This window comes from Miscanthus floridulus, chromosome 16, assembly GCF_019320115.1.
Source record: "Miscanthus floridulus cultivar M001 chromosome 16, ASM1932011v1, whole genome shotgun sequence".
NCBI lineage: Eukaryota > Viridiplantae > Streptophyta > Magnoliopsida > Poales > Poaceae > Miscanthus > Miscanthus floridulus.
Genome location: NC_089595.1, coordinates 2,492,523 through 2,510,917, shown reverse-complemented (window position 1 = coordinate 2,510,917; position 18,395 = coordinate 2,492,523). Strand labels below are relative to the sequence as shown.

General features: G+C 50.6%; 1 protein-coding gene across 3 annotated transcripts; it reads right to left on the bottom strand.

The window, feature by feature from the left end:
• Positions 1 to 6,276: 6,276 nt before the first annotated feature.
• LOC136512411 (serine/arginine-rich splicing factor RS2Z32-like) lies at positions 6,277 to 12,897 on the bottom strand. 3 transcript variants are annotated; one of them, XM_066506375.1, is made up of 10 exons: positions 12,645 to 12,897; positions 11,567 to 11,709; positions 9,018 to 9,060; positions 8,791 to 8,886; positions 8,289 to 8,431; positions 7,928 to 7,967; positions 7,725 to 7,820; positions 7,389 to 7,555; positions 7,194 to 7,286; positions 6,277 to 6,749 (listed from the first exon to the last, which is right to left on the bottom strand). In XM_066506375.1, exons 1-10 carry the CDS (start codon positions 12,798 to 12,800, stop codon positions 6,545 to 6,547), a joined length of 1,182 nt encoding a protein of 393 aa, XP_066362472.1. In that variant the 5' UTR covers positions 12,801 to 12,897; the 3' UTR covers positions 6,277 to 6,544. The 3 variants fall into 3 exon arrangements, with proteins under 3 accessions (XP_066362472.1, XP_066362473.1, XP_066362474.1); XM_066506376.1 differs by having other exon boundaries at positions 6,277 to 6,746; XM_066506377.1 differs by having other exon boundaries at positions 6,545 to 6,746; positions 7,396 to 7,555.
• Positions 12,898 to 18,395: the final 5,498 nt, after the last annotated feature.

The window sequence follows — 18,395 nt, the reverse complement described above, 5'->3', positions numbered from 1 at the left end:
GGTGGCAGCTATGGCGACGCGGCGGTGCGGGAAAGACGGCGGATTAGGTTAACATGCACGGTGATTTGCTTATAAGGTGGCCCCTCCCCGAACGGAATCCGAGGGCTCAGGGTTAGTCTCTGTCTCGCCCGACGCCTTTGGGGCGGGCTCGGTCTCGCCCGAGGTCCGAGGGATAGGCTCCGTCTCGCCCAACGCCTTTGAGGTGGCTCTGCCTCGCCCAAGGGCTCAGGGCTATCCACCCCCCTCCCAATCATTTTAATGGAGCCATGGTGCGGATCCAGCATCACCCCTCATCACCTAGAGGGCCTTGTTCGCCGTGGCCTCCTTCTCCCACTGACCACCACTGAGCCGAGGAGCGAGGAGTCCCCGACATTGCTGGCGATGATCGAGCACCGAGGAGCGAGGAGTCCTGACGTCGCTAGCGATGACTGGGCACCGAGGAGCGAGGAGTCCACGGCGTCGGGGAACAGCGCAACGAGGACAACGAAGATGAAGACGCAGATCCTCGTCACAAGTACGTCAAGCCAACTGATCGCGTGCACACCATCATCGGCGGCAAAGTGTCCATCGAGACCAAACGAGAACGCAAGGAGCCGCAGCCCTAGCCCCATTCGTCGGCGACAGAGCCGCAGCCCTAGCCCCATACGTCGTCGACGTTCCGCGTCGCCAGATCGCCGCAGCCGCAGCCCCAGACGTGGACCCGTTGCTGGCGATGACCGAGCAGCGAGGAGTAGGGAGTCCCCAGTCTCAAAATTACTTGTATTTGGTTGTCTCTATTCTAACTGCATAAAGCAGATATTATGATTCCTACTTGGTTGCCAAGGCACCATGATCAACTTGGTTGCCAAGGAACCGTGCATTACAACAGTGATGAATGGATGTTGTACACCATATAGCAGCTACAAGCATCATTCGTGTCTTAACTAGGACTAAGTCGGTGACGGTGAGGTGACTGGGGGATGCCAACCAAGTGCTGTTCTGGGACTGGGACGTGTGACAAGACAAGGACGCGGGATTTGGAAGCTGCCAACTAATCAGTTGTCTCTCGACACTCAAAGTTCCAAATTCTTACTCTTGACCACAACAATAATCGCAATCGAGGCACAAACAGACAGTCGCCATGCCGGCTTGACAAGAGCTACAAAGCTAATCCTTTTCAAACACAACATCTTTCAAGCCTTTAGACATTGCTGGCGCATTTGCGCGGACCGCGGGCGCCTGCGCTTGAGTACCTGCACACACTTAGGATACGCTGGTACTGCGACTAGCCTGAGTGCGCAGTCCCTAGACCATAGCTGGTAGTTCATTTCAGTCGCCGGCCGCTGCAATACTGCAATTACATTACTAGGATATAGGGGTGAAAGGATCTAACAATGCCTAGAGGGGGGTGAATAGGCGTACCTAAAAATTAACTGCAACTTGTGGTACCGAAAGACCGAGAACTTAGAAATCAAATTTTAGATGAAGCTCATTCATCCAAGCTTTTGCTCCAACCTTCCTAAGAAGGGTTTGGGGGGTCCTCCTACAGGGATCTGTTGGAGCTTTGGGTGGTTAGTCTGTGCAACCTCCATCCCAATACCCACCTTTTAGCCTATCTGTGTAGATCCTCAAGGGCTAAATTTAGCTACTAAATATTAGCCCATGGGATCAAATAGGACTTTTTTTCACTCAGGAGTTCTTTACCCAGTTCTTGGGGAGCCAAAGGACAATGGAAGAAGCTATGCGCCTCATCGCGCAAAACACCGCTCGTGGGGCGCCTCCAATCAAGGCGCGAGAACAAGGCCCAAAGGCACAATTGAGGCCCAACTAATTCCCCTATCCTAAAGTCAACATTACCAGCGACCTACACTTTTCCTCCACTATCCATTAGACACATTGATCCTAGCCACTATTCATCATTCTAGTCAATATTCCGATGCTTACAATTGGATCTTTTGTCACACAATATCGCCGCACGGTAGACTACCTCTCCCAAACGATGAAGATTACAACTTGAACCCAGAAACACATGATGGAGAGTTCTATCAACACGAAGAGGGGCTACAAGGGAGCTTTGAGATAGGCTTAGACAACGTTTTTAACACACTGATGTGGACCGCGGAAGCCATGGAGCAAGGTTGCCATAGCAGTGATGTTCTAGCTCACCTAGGTGAAGTGTGGGAGGGCCTCATCACCTTCGATGATCCTTCGGTTAATGTCACAGGCCATGGCATGCCATTGGTTTGAGCTTAGATGCCAGATTGCTCATTCTCAGTATGTGCTCTCTAATGCCACTGCCGCCACCAGAGTACCTTTCTGTAACCAGCTGCTTGATCAGCTAAGATGATTTCCCCTGGTCCTCGATCCTTGTATCAACAAGGTTCAGTTCGATAGAGTACTAATCGACGGCGGCAGGAACGTACCGTAGGCTCGAAACTCCTTTTGGATGCACCCGATGGAACTCCTCGGTGACATGGGTCCTCGGTGTGCCTTGCCGCCAGGCACACCGGCTGCTCTACCTTTAGGTCGACCAGGTACAACCGGTTCTGGGACCTCTTCAGTTGTAGATATTAATGAGTTGAACAACTTTCCGTGCAGCTCGTCGAGGAGCTTGTCAACCACCGGAATGGGGTAAGCGTCCTTGATGGTGATGGCGTTGAGGGCCAAAATAAGTAGCTACTGTTTACAATCTAGGAAATGACAGGTTGACACTATCTCCAAGTGGACTGAAACGAGCTTCCACTTCACCCACGTCACCTAGGAGTACCATCAGGTCCATCCAAACTGATTTCTGAGCCTATGGTGCGTTTGGCGCAAACCATGTGCACCACACCTAACTCACTAGACTCAACTAGGTCAAGCTACCCGTCCATACCCCCCTTAATAGTACGGCCAAAGGAAAAACAAAGACCCCGATCGGTCGTTGCTCTTGTTAAATGAGGCAACTACCACTTTGTGACACAACACAGAGCATTGTGATGCATCAATTGCATATGCGATGCTTTGGATGCACGTTTCAGAAATTTTTCTTAGGCCTAAAACATGGTGCTAAATAAGCTCGTAACACCAGGGGTGTTACATGATGGCTCCAGCATCGGCGACATGGGGAGGCTCGGTTCTGTAGAGGTAGAGGCGTGTATGTGGACGACTTGATCGTCACTGGCGCGCGCACGGAGGATATCGACAGCTTCAAGTGCGAGATAGTGGCTCGTTTTCGGCGGAGCAAAGCCCGGCGATGGCACTATCCCCGTACCCCTTCGGGTTGAGAAACCATAGCTTCGATTAGCGTGCCTCTCGCGACTATGTGTTCGTAGTGATGCCGTAGCTCGAGTCAAGTGCTCACTATCCAGGAGCGATGGCGATTCGAATCGATTCCGACGTCGTTTGACAGGCGCGTATCAAGACCCCAGACGTGCTGCCCAAGATCAGCAGGGAAAACTTCTGCTAAGCGATATCCATGGTTGAGTCTACGGTCATCATGCCACACCAAGGACCTTGGTTGGGCGGGTGACGACGGCTCCGGGGCGCACGCGGACTGTGGACTCGTGGCGTGGTGCCGGGTGGGTGGCTGGCTGGCTCCAAGTGGTACGCGCGGTATTTGACTTGTCCGCCGCGGTGCGGAGCGGACGGAGACTTGCAGAGTTTTGGACTGTAGTGAACGTCGCTACGCGGATCGGTCGCATGTGGCTAGGCCATCTCAGCACCCCTCCACCTCAGTAGCCACCGACCGGCGTTTTCCCTTTGTCCAAGCTCAGGCCAGACAGGTCCCCAGCCAGGGACCCTGTACCAACGGCTGGTCGTAGGGTATCGGCGGGGAGTGGCGCGGAGTTTCTCCAGGAGACTAGGAACAATAAACTGTCTCTGTCAAACGTTACAGGCATTTTATGGAAACTACATGCATAGATATATCTACCCTTGAGTCCTACTAGTATAGGTCGAGTAGCTATGCGAAACTCACCTCCATGGCGAGCTGTAGGTCGACCTCGACCAACTGCAGGCACAGGAGACAGCTGCTACTTTTGCCCAGTTTCGGCCCGTGAGTCAACGAAACCCACATGTCAGCGACACAGAACAAAGGCACGGTTTGACCGGTGAAGAGCTCGCTCATCGGTGCCGGGCGTACGAACTCCAGTATTCGTGGTTTTCCGATTAGGCTGAACTCAATAAAGATAAGGAAAAGGTGTACATTAATGCCCAAATTAATGATTTTGAGCCGAGGTGGTTTAGTTGTTTTAGGGATCGGGTGAGACGGAGCTCGTGGATCCTCAAAAGTGGGCCCCTAGAGATTTTTCTAAAAAATCCCTTATCATAGTCCACAAAGCAGCATTTGTTTCTGTGAAATCTTGCAATTCCATCGAAAATGTCTGGGTCCACCCGTGTTCGAAAATCCAACGAGTTGGCATATGTATCGATCGATCAACCATACACTCTGCAGAGGTTTTACACACCAAACAACAGCATTGAGAAGAAAAATGCTTTGTCTCATCCGCGGTTTTCGCAACTTGGGGGGGTTGAGGCGACATCACTTGCCTCGATGGCTCGAGTGACGTGCCTGATGAGCTCGCTAACGGGGATGTTCGAATGGAATCTGATCCTGTGCACTAGCGCACCCGCCATCCAGCTAGCGGAGGTCCTAGATGCGGTCTGGGACCCTATCAGGAGCGAGGTATTCTACAGAGCATCGAGGGTGCTGACTTTGGTGGTAATGCACCACCCGAACCGGGACTTCGCTCGGCAGGCCGATCTGGCGAAATATTTCAGTCGCCCCCCTCCTTCAACCTCCAGATCTGGCCACTCCCACACGCCCAGTCTCCTAAACCCTACACATCTGCTCCCTGGGCCGCCACGGGCGTGATCACGAAGCACAAGGCTCGACTCGTCGCCAAAGGCTACGTGCAGCAGCAGGGCATCGACTTCGACGAAGTGTTCGCGCCGGTGGCGCGGATTGAGTCCGTGAAGAGCTCCGATTCTACGAGGAAGGGAACACGGTCTTCCACGACCGTTATCGCTCTCCCTCGTAGAACCCCTAGCTGCTCGCTGATCTGCATGGACGGATTCAAATCCTCCGTACGCCTGGGGATGGTGCCATGGCGAGGGTAGGAGCGCGGGCGGGGAAGGAGCGCAGCGGGCTTGACACCAGGGGTACAACCGGGATATGGATCGAGTCCCGGATGGTCGGACGCGGTCACTAGCTCGGGCATTTTGTGAGCAGAGGCGGCATGTCCGAGCCCTGTAGCTTGTCACTGTGGCGGCATGGTCGATGGAGCGGCGCTTCGGTTCTCGTGCCTGTGGTTGCTCAGATTGGTCAGTTCATAGAGTTTTGATGAGATTTTTGCAGTGTTTACCTTGGAGGCAGCGCCCCTACCAAAGAGCTGCCTTGTCTGTTCGGAGTGCCACGTGCCCACTCCACCCGCAACCTGTCGCGACTTGCGGCTGTCGCTGCTGCTCTTGGGCCTTACGTGGGTGAAGAAGAACCACGAGCCGCTCTCCCCTTTCTTCGCTGGGTCAAGTTCATAGTTTGACAAGTTTTCATTTCTCATCCATCAACAACTGATGCTAAAGCTAACTGTCCTCTCCACCTTCCAGTTAGACGCGTGCATAAAACATTAAATATAAATAAAAACTAAAACTAATTACATAGTTTAGACGAAATCCACGATACGAATCTTTTAAGCCTAATTAGAAGCGAGCGAGAGCGAGCGAAGGCGTCCATGGCACCGCCGCCGGCCCCCTCGCCGGCGTGCGCGCTCCCCAGCGGGTGAGCGCGTCGCCGTCGAGCGGCCTGGCCGCGGTGACCTGGGAAACAAGGGCGGACGCTGGGGCCTGTGTTGGCATGCAACAGCCCAACATAGTCTGGTCGGTCAGGCTGGCGGCAAAGCGCGGCGCCACGCGACGCTGAAATGCTGAAGTCGGTCGGCTGCTGGACCGGCCCGAAAGCACACGGCGGCCCGCAACGCGTGCGCCAGCAAACGCCAGCGCGGCCCAGAACTCGGCGCGGCCCACGCTGGCTCCCGCCTTGGCTCAGCGACTGACACACGGGCCCCGCACGACAGAGGTCGATCCTCGACCTATTTATCCCCATGCGGAGTACATCTACTACCTACAAGACCGTATCTTCGATCTAGAAAGGGAAGCTTTCTTTTTAACCAACAAGACTGGTGATGCAAAAGGGCTATGGCTATGAGCTCCTTGGCAACTCTGGTTCACCTGAAGTTGCAGTTCACATATATACCAAAACCTGACACCTTTGATGCTCAAGGTCACAGAAGCCTAATTAAGTCCAGACAAGATTCCTCACAAAATGTTGAATCCGATCAAAATTCTTCAGACAGAATGTCTGATGTCTCAGGCCTCAGTATACTCACAAACATAGCTTTTCACAGAATTCACAACCTAATCTTCACAGTAATGATCAAGATTCACCAGACATGAAATCTCTCATGGCATAGGAGTAGGCGCAACCTAATCTTCAGGAAAGCATATTTTGAGAATTCACAATCGCAGAGTTTCGATTCATGGTGATGCATTTCCCCTTGGTGAACGGCCAATGTCTGTAATCAACTAATCATCGCTGATAATTGGGGCCAGGATTCTGGTTGTCACCTCTCCTGGGGAGTGCATCATGGAATAAACCACTGCGTTTAGCTGGCTCCCTTGGTGGTGGGGGACTGCTCCTGCTCCTGGGGTTGTGGCTGTAACAGGGGCTTCTTGATGTCAATTCTTCACCACCAGTATATCGGTTACCCCTTCTTGGAGATGGTGGCTGACTGCTAAGGAGATACCACACAGTTAATAATGATCTGTTACAAAAGCAAACGATAACAAAAAGGAATGGAAAACACAAACTTTCTCATGCTATGCATTATATAAAATATAATCCAGCAGTTTATTTGCAGGCAAGGTTTTTACTTGAAAAATTGTGTCCAGAGTTTAGACCTAATGCAGCAGTCTTGAACAGGTCACTTGCATAACCAATTTATTTAGATATCAGTCAAGAGATCGATCACCACTTAGAATATTGAGATTTGAGAAAATTAGTCAGTCTACCACATCGACTAATAGAGGACAAGTGGAGCACAAGGATTGCAATTCCCTCTTTCTACGCCTCGTAGTAACATTATATTACAGTACTTCACTTTTCTCCTCAACAAGCCAAGCAGCTAATCAGGGCACAAGAATATACTTAAAAGTTCAAACAAGGTTCAGCAGAAGACCTGTAACTCCTACTGCGACTCCTGAATCTCCAGCTTTGGCCCATTCCATGAACAGGAGACTTGGACCTCGAATGGCTTCTCCTTCGCCTGTATCTGTGAAAATTACAGATCAAATGTGTGCAAACAAAAAAAGAAGCAGAAGGGCATATACAAGCAGAAGGGCACACAACCTAGCTAGAGAATGCGAGCAAATACCTGATACCCTTAGGACTGTTCCGGCAGTTTCTTTTGAGATGGCCCTTTTCTCCACACCGGTAGCACCTATCTTTCCAGTCACCAGCCTTGCAATCACCAGAAAAGTGCCCCCCTGCCCCACAGTTACAGCAGAGGATTTGAGCAGAATCTACTGGACCACGTGGAACCTAGGGAAATCAACACAAACATGTCAAATAAAATAGAGATCTGATCAGCAAAGGGCACAAAACGTATGAAAGAACAGATCAACAAAAGGTTGACCAAAACACACAACAAAGGAAGTGCACAGAATTTAAATGTCACATGTAGTAAGGAACAGTTGCAGCAAAAGCTTACCCCTGTTGCAAACTTAACACCGATGCGGTTCCCATTAATTTTTTGTCCGTTAAGTTCACACCTTGCATCATCTGCATCCTGGGGATCACAAAACTCCTGCAGCATGATCCAGCAAACAAGAAACACAGGGGCAGTCTTAAATGTGAAGAACTTCATGAAGTACCAATTATTAACTCGAAATCATAGTGAGAAGTTCTACTTACAACAAAACCATTGTTCTCCTTAAGATTCGCTTTGCGCACTCTGGGGGGAATGATTGGAAGAAACAGTTACTCCATGAGACTCGAGAAATGAAAATGTATCTCCAGCCAGTAGCCAAATTGAACACCATTTTACCATAAATGTTATTTGGACAAAGAAAAATTAGGCAACAACTTTTTTAAAAGAATTGCTAAAATCTACTTAAAACTTTGGCTCACTTATTTGCAAACCTTTAGAAAACCAATTACAGTCAATAGGAAAAATAAATTCCTGAAAAGAAGTTAAACCAACCAGCCCGATTTCGTTTCAGGAGCAACTCCCAACAGAAATACGAAAGGTTAAGCTCAGAACTAATTTGCTCACCTCCCATATTTGCTGAATAGGTCCTTAATATCATGTTCCTGGGTACGTGGAGAAATGTTGCTCACGAACAACTTGGAGTTACCATCTTGTCGATCATTTTGATCATCATGAATATAGCGCGTGTCATATCGAGTCATTTTGTGCTTCAAGACAAAAAAGAGTCAGGTTACAAAACCTACACTGATAAATTTTGTGACAGACATGCAAATAAACTTGCACGGGCCTGATACAGAATACCTAAATTAATTGGGCAACCTTTACCTAATCATGTCACTCTTATCAAACTCAAGATTAATTTAGGATATTCCATACCCAGTAAAAAATAATAGTTGAATTTTTTGTTTGTTTCCCCTGATAAAATTTAGTAAATTCAATAAGGTGTGATATTTCAGTTGCAGGAATATAGTAAGATAGAATTTCACTATCTCCCAAGTAATTTCATAACTACATCTGGTCAATGTCACATGCAGTAAAAGAACAGTGATAAAGAGTGATAGATTACCTCTCTTGCAAATTGAACAGTGATGTGGCTCCCACAAATTTCTTGGCCATCTAGGCCATTTCTTGCAGCATCTGCATCCTTGGGATCATAAAACACCTGCAATATAATCCAACGGACGAAAACACAATTGTGGTCTTAAATGGGAACAGTATAGTGAAGTACCTGTTACTAATTAGAAAGATTAAAGGTACATCTTGCAAATCAAAGAAGTGAAGATTTCTACTTACAACAAAGCCATAATTCCTCCCCTGCAGACACACCGTCAGCAATCTGTGTAAGTGGTTGACAGAAACGGCAATGACATTTAAACTGAAGTGATGAAAATGTATCAACGGACAGCAGTTAAACTAAACACTACTTTGCCATAAGTGTTATTTTTATAAAAGAACTAGAAGAATTCCACGCGCGTTGCTGCGGGAATTTCTTAAAAATAAAACCGTTGTATGTATTAATTTGAGCTACATGTTCTTGAATTGGTTCTAGTCAAAATTTGTCAAGCTAATGAAATAATTTCATAAAAAGTATCACAATATTAGATCAAATTATAAGATGATTGAACGTGCTTTGAGGATACAACGACCCATTACCTAGCAATATATGTTTTGTTGCACATATACATACAGAGTGATCCTATAAAGCCCACATTCCTGAATGCTTGGTAGAACATAGAATCAATATACCGTAAAGTTTGAACAAACATACGTGCCACCATCTAAACTAAATTAAGAGAAAACAAATTAGCAGTTAAGAAAATCCTTAAATTTGTGTATTACAAAGACACAGAAAAAGAAAAATACATAATAAAGAAGAACTTTGAATGTTTGAAAAAAAAAATTAGCAGTGCAGATTGCCAATAAAATGTGGGATATGGCTTCTTCTGCTGTTGAGGCCACAACACTTGAGAGGATCTCTCTTAAAGCTTGCAACATGGAAGGGTTATAACAAACACAACTACAATTAGTCAGTAAAATCATCGTAATCCTTAGCTGACTGAATCGGCCGCTTCACAGAATCGAGAGTCGTTGTACATATGCTGCTTAAATAGCTGAGATGGACCATGATAATTAAAAGGCAGACTGTTTCTTTTGGAATATCAGGACGACATGTGCTTACCGGTCTATATGGAAATCCCAGCATGAAAAAAATGTCAATGACCAAGAACGTGCACAGTTGCACAGAAGTAGTACTTGGCGTGCTGTAGACAATGGCATATCGGCTTGGAGAGGGCTTGCTTGTGCTGACTACCTGTGATGCTAAAGCAAGAGATTGGAAAGAGAGGCGATGTGCTGCTACTGTGCTACATATCTACTGATATGAGAGTGGAAGACATTAGACAGAGGGACTGATCGAGGGAGCTGAGCAGATCCTCGTCTATTCGTTTGCTTGGATCTTGAGTTGAAGCGATGCCCTGAATAATTGTGTTGTGCTAGTGCCTTGGTGGAGTGCGGTTCCCATGGGAGTGGAGGATTCGAGAGTCATGATGGAAAAGGGTAAGAGATAGTCTAGCAGCAGCTTAATTAATCCAGCATGAATAATGCATGCGTTCGTCTGGTTCCAACAGGGCAGTAGACGGCCTGGATGACGTGGCTTAAGGAGATGCTAGAGAAATAAGTTAGTGGGGTTTTGCTTTATAAAAGTATAGGATAGATGAGAACTTTTTCAAAAGAATGACCAAAATCTGCTCAAAATCTAGGAGGAACAGAGACCAACTCCACCAATGCCACACTCCAACCATGAACACCAATATAAAGTGACAATGTCAACACCTTCAACAAGCTTACCCAGTTAAAGAGAACAAGGAACTTCGTCATGTGATGGAAAACTGGCGACACAAAAGGGGAAACAAAAGACCAAGCATAAGCTCAACCTACTCGATCGTACAGCATAGAAAGCAGCAGCATTAGATAAGAAATGCAACTACGTTAAAAAACAAAAGAAATGCAACATCTAATAGACTATGTAGAAAGTTTTGAAATCAGCAGAACCATCAGGAAGAGAAACCATGAATAGGTCACCACTTATTAGAAAAGAGTAACAAAGAAGAATCAAATCTGGATATACACTTTACATGATAATTTGCGTTCATGTCACAATCGAAACCTGTTTGCTGGGAACATAATGAGCAGTGGCCCACAGTTGGACTTGTCAAGTCACTAACCTCTAAGTCTCTTGAGTCTGACAGCTTAAGTCAATAAACTGAAAATAACTTCTGTTAAGAAGAACTTGTTCAGAACCAGAAAAATGTGTATGCGTATGTGGATTTTGTAGGGTTCTTTTTTTCTCGAATATATTTTGGAAGGGTTCTCCCTCCCCCCCCCCCCCCCCCCCCCCCTATTTTTTTCTTATGAATATAATGATATGCAGCTCTCTTCGAGAAAAAAGAACAAATTGTAAGGCACTAGCCACAGGTAACCTCCTTTTATCTAACAGAGCTCTAGTGAGCTTAATAGAGCACGTCAATAGGAGTAATAAAGTTAGTAATACTAACGCAGTATCTGTTTATAATTTTGGCTAAACCAATCATGAAGGGTGGCAAAGTTCAATTATACAGACTCCAACACATAACAAATTAAATAACTTATTTGCTTGTAATACATTTAATTTCCTACTGACGTGCCTAACTTTTAGAGAACATCCAAATAACCAATTCCAGTTAGAAAATTGTATAGATTAACAGATTATTTGCAGAAAACAAGTGAAACCCCAAGCATCCAGGACCAGCTCCCAACGCAGATACAGAAAGGTTAAGTTCAGACTTCAGACCCAATTTGCTCACCTTCCGTATCTGCCAAAAGCAGCCTCAAGATCTCGTTCCCGAGTATACCGAGACATGTTTCCCACATACAACTTGGTTGTACTTCCATGTTGACCAGAATGATCATAGGGATCGCAGTGGTCCTTGCGTCGAGGTATTTTACTCTGCAGTTCAAGAACCATACATTCATGAATCATGATACAAAAGTCTGAAGAAAGAATATTGTATAACAGAGACACGAAATAAACTTGCATGGACCATTCCCTTTTATTGTTACCCATCAACTAATTAGTCAACCTTTGGTACATCACCAATCAGGCCCCCTCCTCTAGAATGGGGGCACAAGGAGTAAGTTGACTTTTTACCTCTATTGTTGCACTAGACATTATTTCACCAATGCTACAGAAAACTGTTGGAGTCAATGAGGCGACACACAACATATCCCAAAGATTTTCAGATGATTCCTGAAACAACAAAAGACAATGCAAGCCCAAGATTTGAACCATAGAACCTGGTGACTAGGGACACAAAGACATTTGCCTCCAGCAATCAAACATCACAACCACCCAAAGGCAGTCCTACCAAAAGTTGCATCAGAAGTTCAGAACCCAAACTACAATTGTCCGCTGTTACGGATTAACATCCATGAAAAGGCTGATGCCACCAGGTCATCCAACAAGAGAAACAACTTATCCGGACTCTGAAGCACGAGAGCAAAGAATCAGGCAGGGACGGCACAAGCACATGTCGCCCAAGGCACTGCAAGAACCCCACATTTGAAATGTCCGCAACCGAAACTGCACTTTTTTTTTCTTCTCTACTTTATCATGGTAGGCTGATTTCTCCCCATAATCAAGAACCCACCAAGCCAATCGGGAATAGTTTCAGACGAGGAAACGACGGCACCCAGTCGTCGAACCACCCCAGCATTCGATCAAAGCGGCACAAAGAATGCCCAAGAAATCGGGCGTAAGAACTCAAGAACCTCACACGGCAACGGCACCAATGCAAATTCCACCAAAAGAACCCTGCGGAATGTGAACCGTCCGCGCCCAGAGACTCTGCAAGGAGGAGATGGAACGAACGAACCCTAACTAACCTCGGCATCAGGCGGCGAAGGTGAACGCCGCGGCGAGGGAGCGGGTTCTTGTGGCGGCGATGTCGGCGGTGTAGCTCCGCTGCTTCTGCCACCGCCGCCGCCGCCGCTTGCCACGGTGTCCCGCAGCTGCTGCTTGTATTTGATCTTGAACCCCATCGCCGCTCCCTTCCCTGGAATTGCCTTCTCTACCCTTCCGCGAAGCCTTGCGCTTGCACCAAACGCTGATTGCGGGGGTCTCTTGCCGGCGAGGAGGAAGAGGCCGCGGCGGAGAGCGCCAGAGCAGGACGAGCCGAGGTCACGAGGGGAGACGCCGCGGCGAGGCGACCACGCCCCGGGGTTTTATGCAACGGCCAACTGCGTCTGGACGGCGTGGATTGGAGCCGGCAGAGGAACTGGCGTCTCTGATGAGCACACGTGGCGACTGGCGAAGGACCCACTTCTCGGGTCAGTTAGTGGTGGGGCCACTGGCGATCAGGACTCTCATTTTACTTCGTCGCACCTGAATTTAAGGGATGTTTTAGTTTTTTTTTTCTAAATTTATATTTATATATCTAGCTTTATGACGAACTAAGCTTATAATAAAAAGTATACCAACATTTACAATGCTAAATTAGTTTCATTGAAAGCACCACAAATTGAAGAGGAGAAGTTAGTTTTTTTTCTCTAAAGTACACATTTCCAAATGCCCTAAGTTATATATGTTACAGTAGCTATTATAAATTGACGGGGAGAAATAAACAAAGTATACATTTTCAGATTACTTTTTTCTAAAGTTATATCTTCTAGCTTTTGCAAATGAAGAGAAGGTAATGCTTTCACTTATCTATATCTATCTATTTCTATCTATATCTATATCTCTATAAAGCTAATCCTTGCTATAAATTCTATCTCAACATGCAAGTTGTCGGTGTTTCGGACCGGGGGTCCTCAACCAACCAGTGAATTTGAACTGCGTGCCCCTAATCCCGGATAGTGATGCAAAGAGACACAAGGTTTATACTGGTTCAGGCAATCGATGCCCTACGTCCAGTCTGAGAGATCGATCTTGTATTCCTTGCACCGAAGTGCTCGTAGTAGGGGGTTACAAGCTAGGGAGAGAGGGAGCTAGTCCTAGGTCTCGGCAAGGTGTCGTGTGGGCCGCTTGAGACGTTGCTCTCAGGCGGCTGGGATGTGTGCGTGTGTGTGTTACAAGGTGTTCTTCTCTTCCCCTTCTTCTTGTCTAAGTGGCCCAAGTCCTCTCCTTTTATAGTTGAAGGGAGGACAAGGATAGTACATGTGTTAACTATACGGCGTCGTGCCAACAGGGGCGGTGTGTCCAAGCCCTGTGGCCTGTTCCTGTGGCGGCGTGGTCGTCGGAGTGGTCCGTCCTTGGAGCACGGGGGCGACGTGCTGGTCACGTCCAACCCTGTGCGTCATGGGAGCCCCTGGGCTGCCTCGGAGTGGGTGCGGCGGTGAACGTGCAAGCCGCTGTGGACGGACTGTGCGCGAGGCCGAGGCTTGGTCGGTGCCGAGGCTGCACCGTAGTGGGGGGTCTCGGCGGGCACAAACCCCGAGATAGCCGAGACCTTGGTGCACAGTGCCGAGGCCCCGAGTGGGCGGCTGATCTGGTGCGCCGGCTTGGAGGCGGTGATGACCCGGGCCAAGTTGTCCGTGCGATGTTGTTTTTGAGGCGGGGATCGCGGGACACAGTGTAGTGTGGGCGCTGATCGTGGGCACAGCGTCAGAACATAGTGGTCGGTAATCCCCGCCGTGCCCTGTCCCAGCCGGTATGGCGCTGATGCGACCTCAGGTCCCGTCGGCCATTCTGTAGCGTCGAGCCATCGTCCGGCTGAGATTGCGAGAGTGGTTGAAGTATTAATGAGACATGACATGCTGTCGGGAAGACCGGCCGAGGCGGGGGCGATGGACTATGGATAAGCTGGCCTCGCGCGATACGGAGAATGAGGCCTCGCGCGAGACGGAGAGCGGAGCCTCGCGCGAGACGGAGATCGGACTCCTTGCCGAGGCCTTTCGTGGAGAGCCTCGCGCGAGGAGGAGATCGTGTTCCCTGCCGAGGCCTTCCGTGGAGAGCCTCGCGCGAGGCGGAGATTGCGTCAGGACGCCAAGACCCCCTGCGTGAGGCTCGAGGCGAGGCAGAGGGCTTGGTAGGCTCGGATGTGGCGGTGAGGGGTCCACGGCTTACCTTCTAGCTTTGTTTTTTAATGGGACTTAAGCGACCCCTTTGATGTTCGCTCGGGGTACCCCGTTCTAAGGTACCCGATAGTAGCCCCCGAGCCTCCGGGGGAGTGCGTGCACTCTCCTTGAGGGTTTGCCAAGGCTTGGTTTATACCCGCTCCCGTAGGAATTGGGGTTTGTTTCTTGAGGTTCCGGTGGGTACGCGCGAGCGCACCCGCCGGGTGTAGCCCCCGAGGCCCTAGAGGAGTGGAGTTACTCCTCTAGGGGCTTTTTTCATTTTCGCGTTTGAGTGAGTAGTTTTTATCGCATTTGCCGAGCCCATAAGCGCAAGTTCGGGTTGCGGGGGTCTCGGCGAGGCTGTAGGAAGAGCCCTCTAGCCTCCGCACAGAGCGAGAGGTTCGTCAGGGGTCCCCCTGACTTTGGGTACGACCCTCACGCTTCCTTTTTGCTCGGAAGGAGTGGTGGAATGTGCCAGGCTACCCTCGATGGGCACGAGCGTGGACACTTCCGGTGAGCTGTTATCGGGTGAGTCCGAGTGGAGGCCTGTACCCCGTTCGCTAGGGGACGGCTAGTGGTCTAGAGACGCACTCCAAGAGTACCAGAGGGTTTCTCTAGTGGGTGCCGAGGCCGTTCGCTGGGCCTCAGTGGCTCGGTGCCTCCCTACGGTGGGATCCTATTCGGACACTTCCCTGCCGGTCTCGGACACGACTTAGGACGCCCTGAGCGACTGTTCACTCGGGCCTCGGCCATTTGTAGGCTCGCCTCGAAGTTGTCCCTGACTCTGTTGCCCTGGGGCGGCTGTCGAAACCTCTTGGAGGCCCAGCCTTTGAACCCCTAGATCGTAACGGGCTCGGTGCCCTTTATCGTGTTTGTAACGAAACCTCTAGCGCGGACTTAGACCGTTTGTCTTTGTCTTGGGTGCAGGAGCCCCCGAGCCTCCGCCAGGAGCAGGAGGGCGGTCAGGGATCCCCTGACTTTTTCATCCGACCCTCACATATCCTTTTCGTTCGGACGGAGGGTTTGTTTGCCGAGCCCATTCTGGTCTCGGCAAGGTTGCAGGAAGAGCCCCTAGCCTCTACGTGAGAGGGCCGTCGGGAGTTCCCCTGGCTTTTTATATGCCCCTCGCGCGTGAGGGTTTGTTTGCCAAGGCCCCTTTGGGCGCGAGCCCGGGTTGTGGGGTCTCGGCATATTTGCAGGAAGAGCCCCCTAGCCTCTGCACAGGGTGAGAGGGCCGTCAGGAGCTCCCCTATCTTTTTGTACGACCCTCACACTTCCTTTTCACTCGGAAGGAGGGTTTGTTTTGCCGAGCCCCTTCGAGTGCGAGCCGGGGTTGCTGGGTCTCGGCAAGGTTGCAGGAAGAGCCCCCTAGCCTCTGCATAGAGCGAGAAGGCCGTCGGGGGTTCCCCTGACTTTTTGTGCGACCCTCACGCTTCCTTTTCGCTCGGAAGGAGGGGTAGAATGTGCCTCGCTACCCTCGATGGGCACGAGCGGTGGCACTTCCGGTGAGCTGTTATCAGGTAGTCCGAGTGGAGGCCCGAACCCCGTTCGCTAGGGGACGGCTAGCGGTCTAGAGACACACTCCAAGAGTACCAGAGGATTTCTCTAGTGGGTGCCGAGGCCGTTCGCTGGGCCTCGGTGGCTCGGTGCCTCCCTACGGTGGGATCCCATTTGGAGACCTTCCTGCCGGTCTCAGACACGACTTTGGGCGTCCCAAGCGTTTCGCTTGCTTGGGTCTCGGCCCCGTATAGGCTCACCCACGGTCGTCCCTGACTCTGTTATCCTGGGGCGGCTGTCGAAACCTTTTGGGGCCCAGCCTTCGAACCCCTGGACCGTAATAGGCTCAGAGCCTGGTTCCTTCATATGAAAGGAATAGGCCGTGGGGAATATCTTCCCTATTGGCTCGGCAATGGGTGGCGCGCCTTTTGAGGCGGTTTCTTGGAGAGGTGAAACGACGCCTGCTGCCATAGTGGCCGAGCATGACGTGGTGGATGGGACGTAACTGCTCCCGCATTTAATGAGGGAGACGTGGGCACGTGGGCCAGCGAAATCGGCTCATGGTTAACTGCGCCGATCGGGGGGGACTTCCCCGATTTCATCGCTCGTTCGTTTTGCCTCCTCCCTGCATAAATACCCGAAGAGTCTCGCCCCTCCTCGTCTTACCTTGCCTGCATTAGCACTGCCTCCGTCGAGCCATCGCTAGAGCAGCGGGTGCCAGGAAGAAGAGGAGAGAAGAGCGAGCCTAGGGAGAAAGCGAGAGCGCGGGAGGGAAAGAAAAACTCACCGCCGCACCCGATTCCTCCATCGCACCCATGGCCGGCGACATCGTTGTTGTCGAGGCGGACCCCTGGGATCCTTCGGACGTCACCGAGGAGATGCTTCAGTCGCTTGTCGACGGTGGACTCCTCCGCCCGGTGACAGACCCCACCAGGCCGGAGTAGATTGCTCCGTACGGCGAGCCAGAGCCGAGGCATGGCGACGGCTACGTTGTGAGCTTCGTCTCCTTTCACAAGCGTGGCCTCAGCGTCCCGGTGGATCGGTTCATGCGGGCGCTCCCACACTACTACGGCGTGGAGCTCCACAACTTCAATCCCAACTCCATCGCTCAGGCGGCTATCTTTGTTGCCATCTGTGAGGGGTATTTGGGGATTGCTCCTCATTGGGAGTTGTGGCTCCACCTATTTCGGGCGGGGCACACTACTAAGCCGACGGGCATGTCGGGTAAGAGGAAGGCGACGAGGGCCGGCGGCTGCACTCTCCAGGTGCGCCAGGACTGCCTGCACCTTTACATCCCGGCCCAACTCGCGTCCTCCAATCACCGGTGGTACACGAGTTGGTTCTACCTTTGCAATGACGACGGAGGACTTCCCCCCTACACTGGGCGGATTGTGGGGAGTTGCCCGGAGAGATGGAAGTATGGTGTCCCAAAGGACGACCAGCCCAAGCTACAGCCGCTTCTGGAGGGGCTAGCGAGGCTGCGGGGCCACAGTCTCACCGTAGCTGTGGTCGTGGCCGCCTTCCACCACCGGAGGGTGCTGCCACTGATGGCTCGGCAGCGGCGGCTGTTTGAGATGAAGTCAGGTGAGCCCATTGAGGGCACCCGGATGTCCTCCTCTGCCCTTTCCGATGAGGAAATTCTTCGTTGGGTGGGGGAGACGGTAGAGGCGAAGCTGAGGGGTGGCAACTTGACCCCTATCGTGATGCGGCCATCATGGGGGTTCCTCTCGCTGGTAAGTCGTGTGCCACTATAGCCTCTGAGCCTCCTCAATCTCCCCTTACCCCTTGTTTCCTTATGCGCGTCTGTCGTTCCTACAGGGGATGAGGGACGTGCGCTCCTCTCCGCCGCCCGTTCTCGAGGACGCGAGGCGGCAGGCGATCAACCGCGCGCATGCCGACACGCAGAAAAAGCAGAAAGACGCCAAGGCGGCGAAGCGCACGAAGCAAATCCTCGCATGCGAGGAGCTGGATAAGCGCCGCCGTCAACAAAGGAAGGATGGTCTCCCGCTAGAGGAATCCCCATCGACGTCGCTGTCGACGGAGGCCTCGGACGGGGATGACAGGGGCGAGGTGGGGCGAGGT

What these genes read in the sequence shown, in the direction of transcription:
- LOC136512411 (XM_066506375.1), bottom strand. Translation starts at nt 12,800, where the DNA reads ATGGGGTTCAAGATCAAATACAAGCAGCAGCTGCGGGACACCGTGGCA. An exon ending in CTGTTCAATTTGCAAGAGAG is followed by an intron (nt 8,432 to 8,790) that starts GTAATCTATCAC and finishes TTTGTCTTGAAG; the next exon opens with CACAAAATGACTCGATATGA. An exon ending in AGTCGCAGTAGGAGTTACAG is followed by an intron (nt 6,750 to 7,193) that starts GTCTTCTGCTGA and finishes GTATCTCCTTAG; the next exon opens with CAGTCAGCCACCATCTCCAA.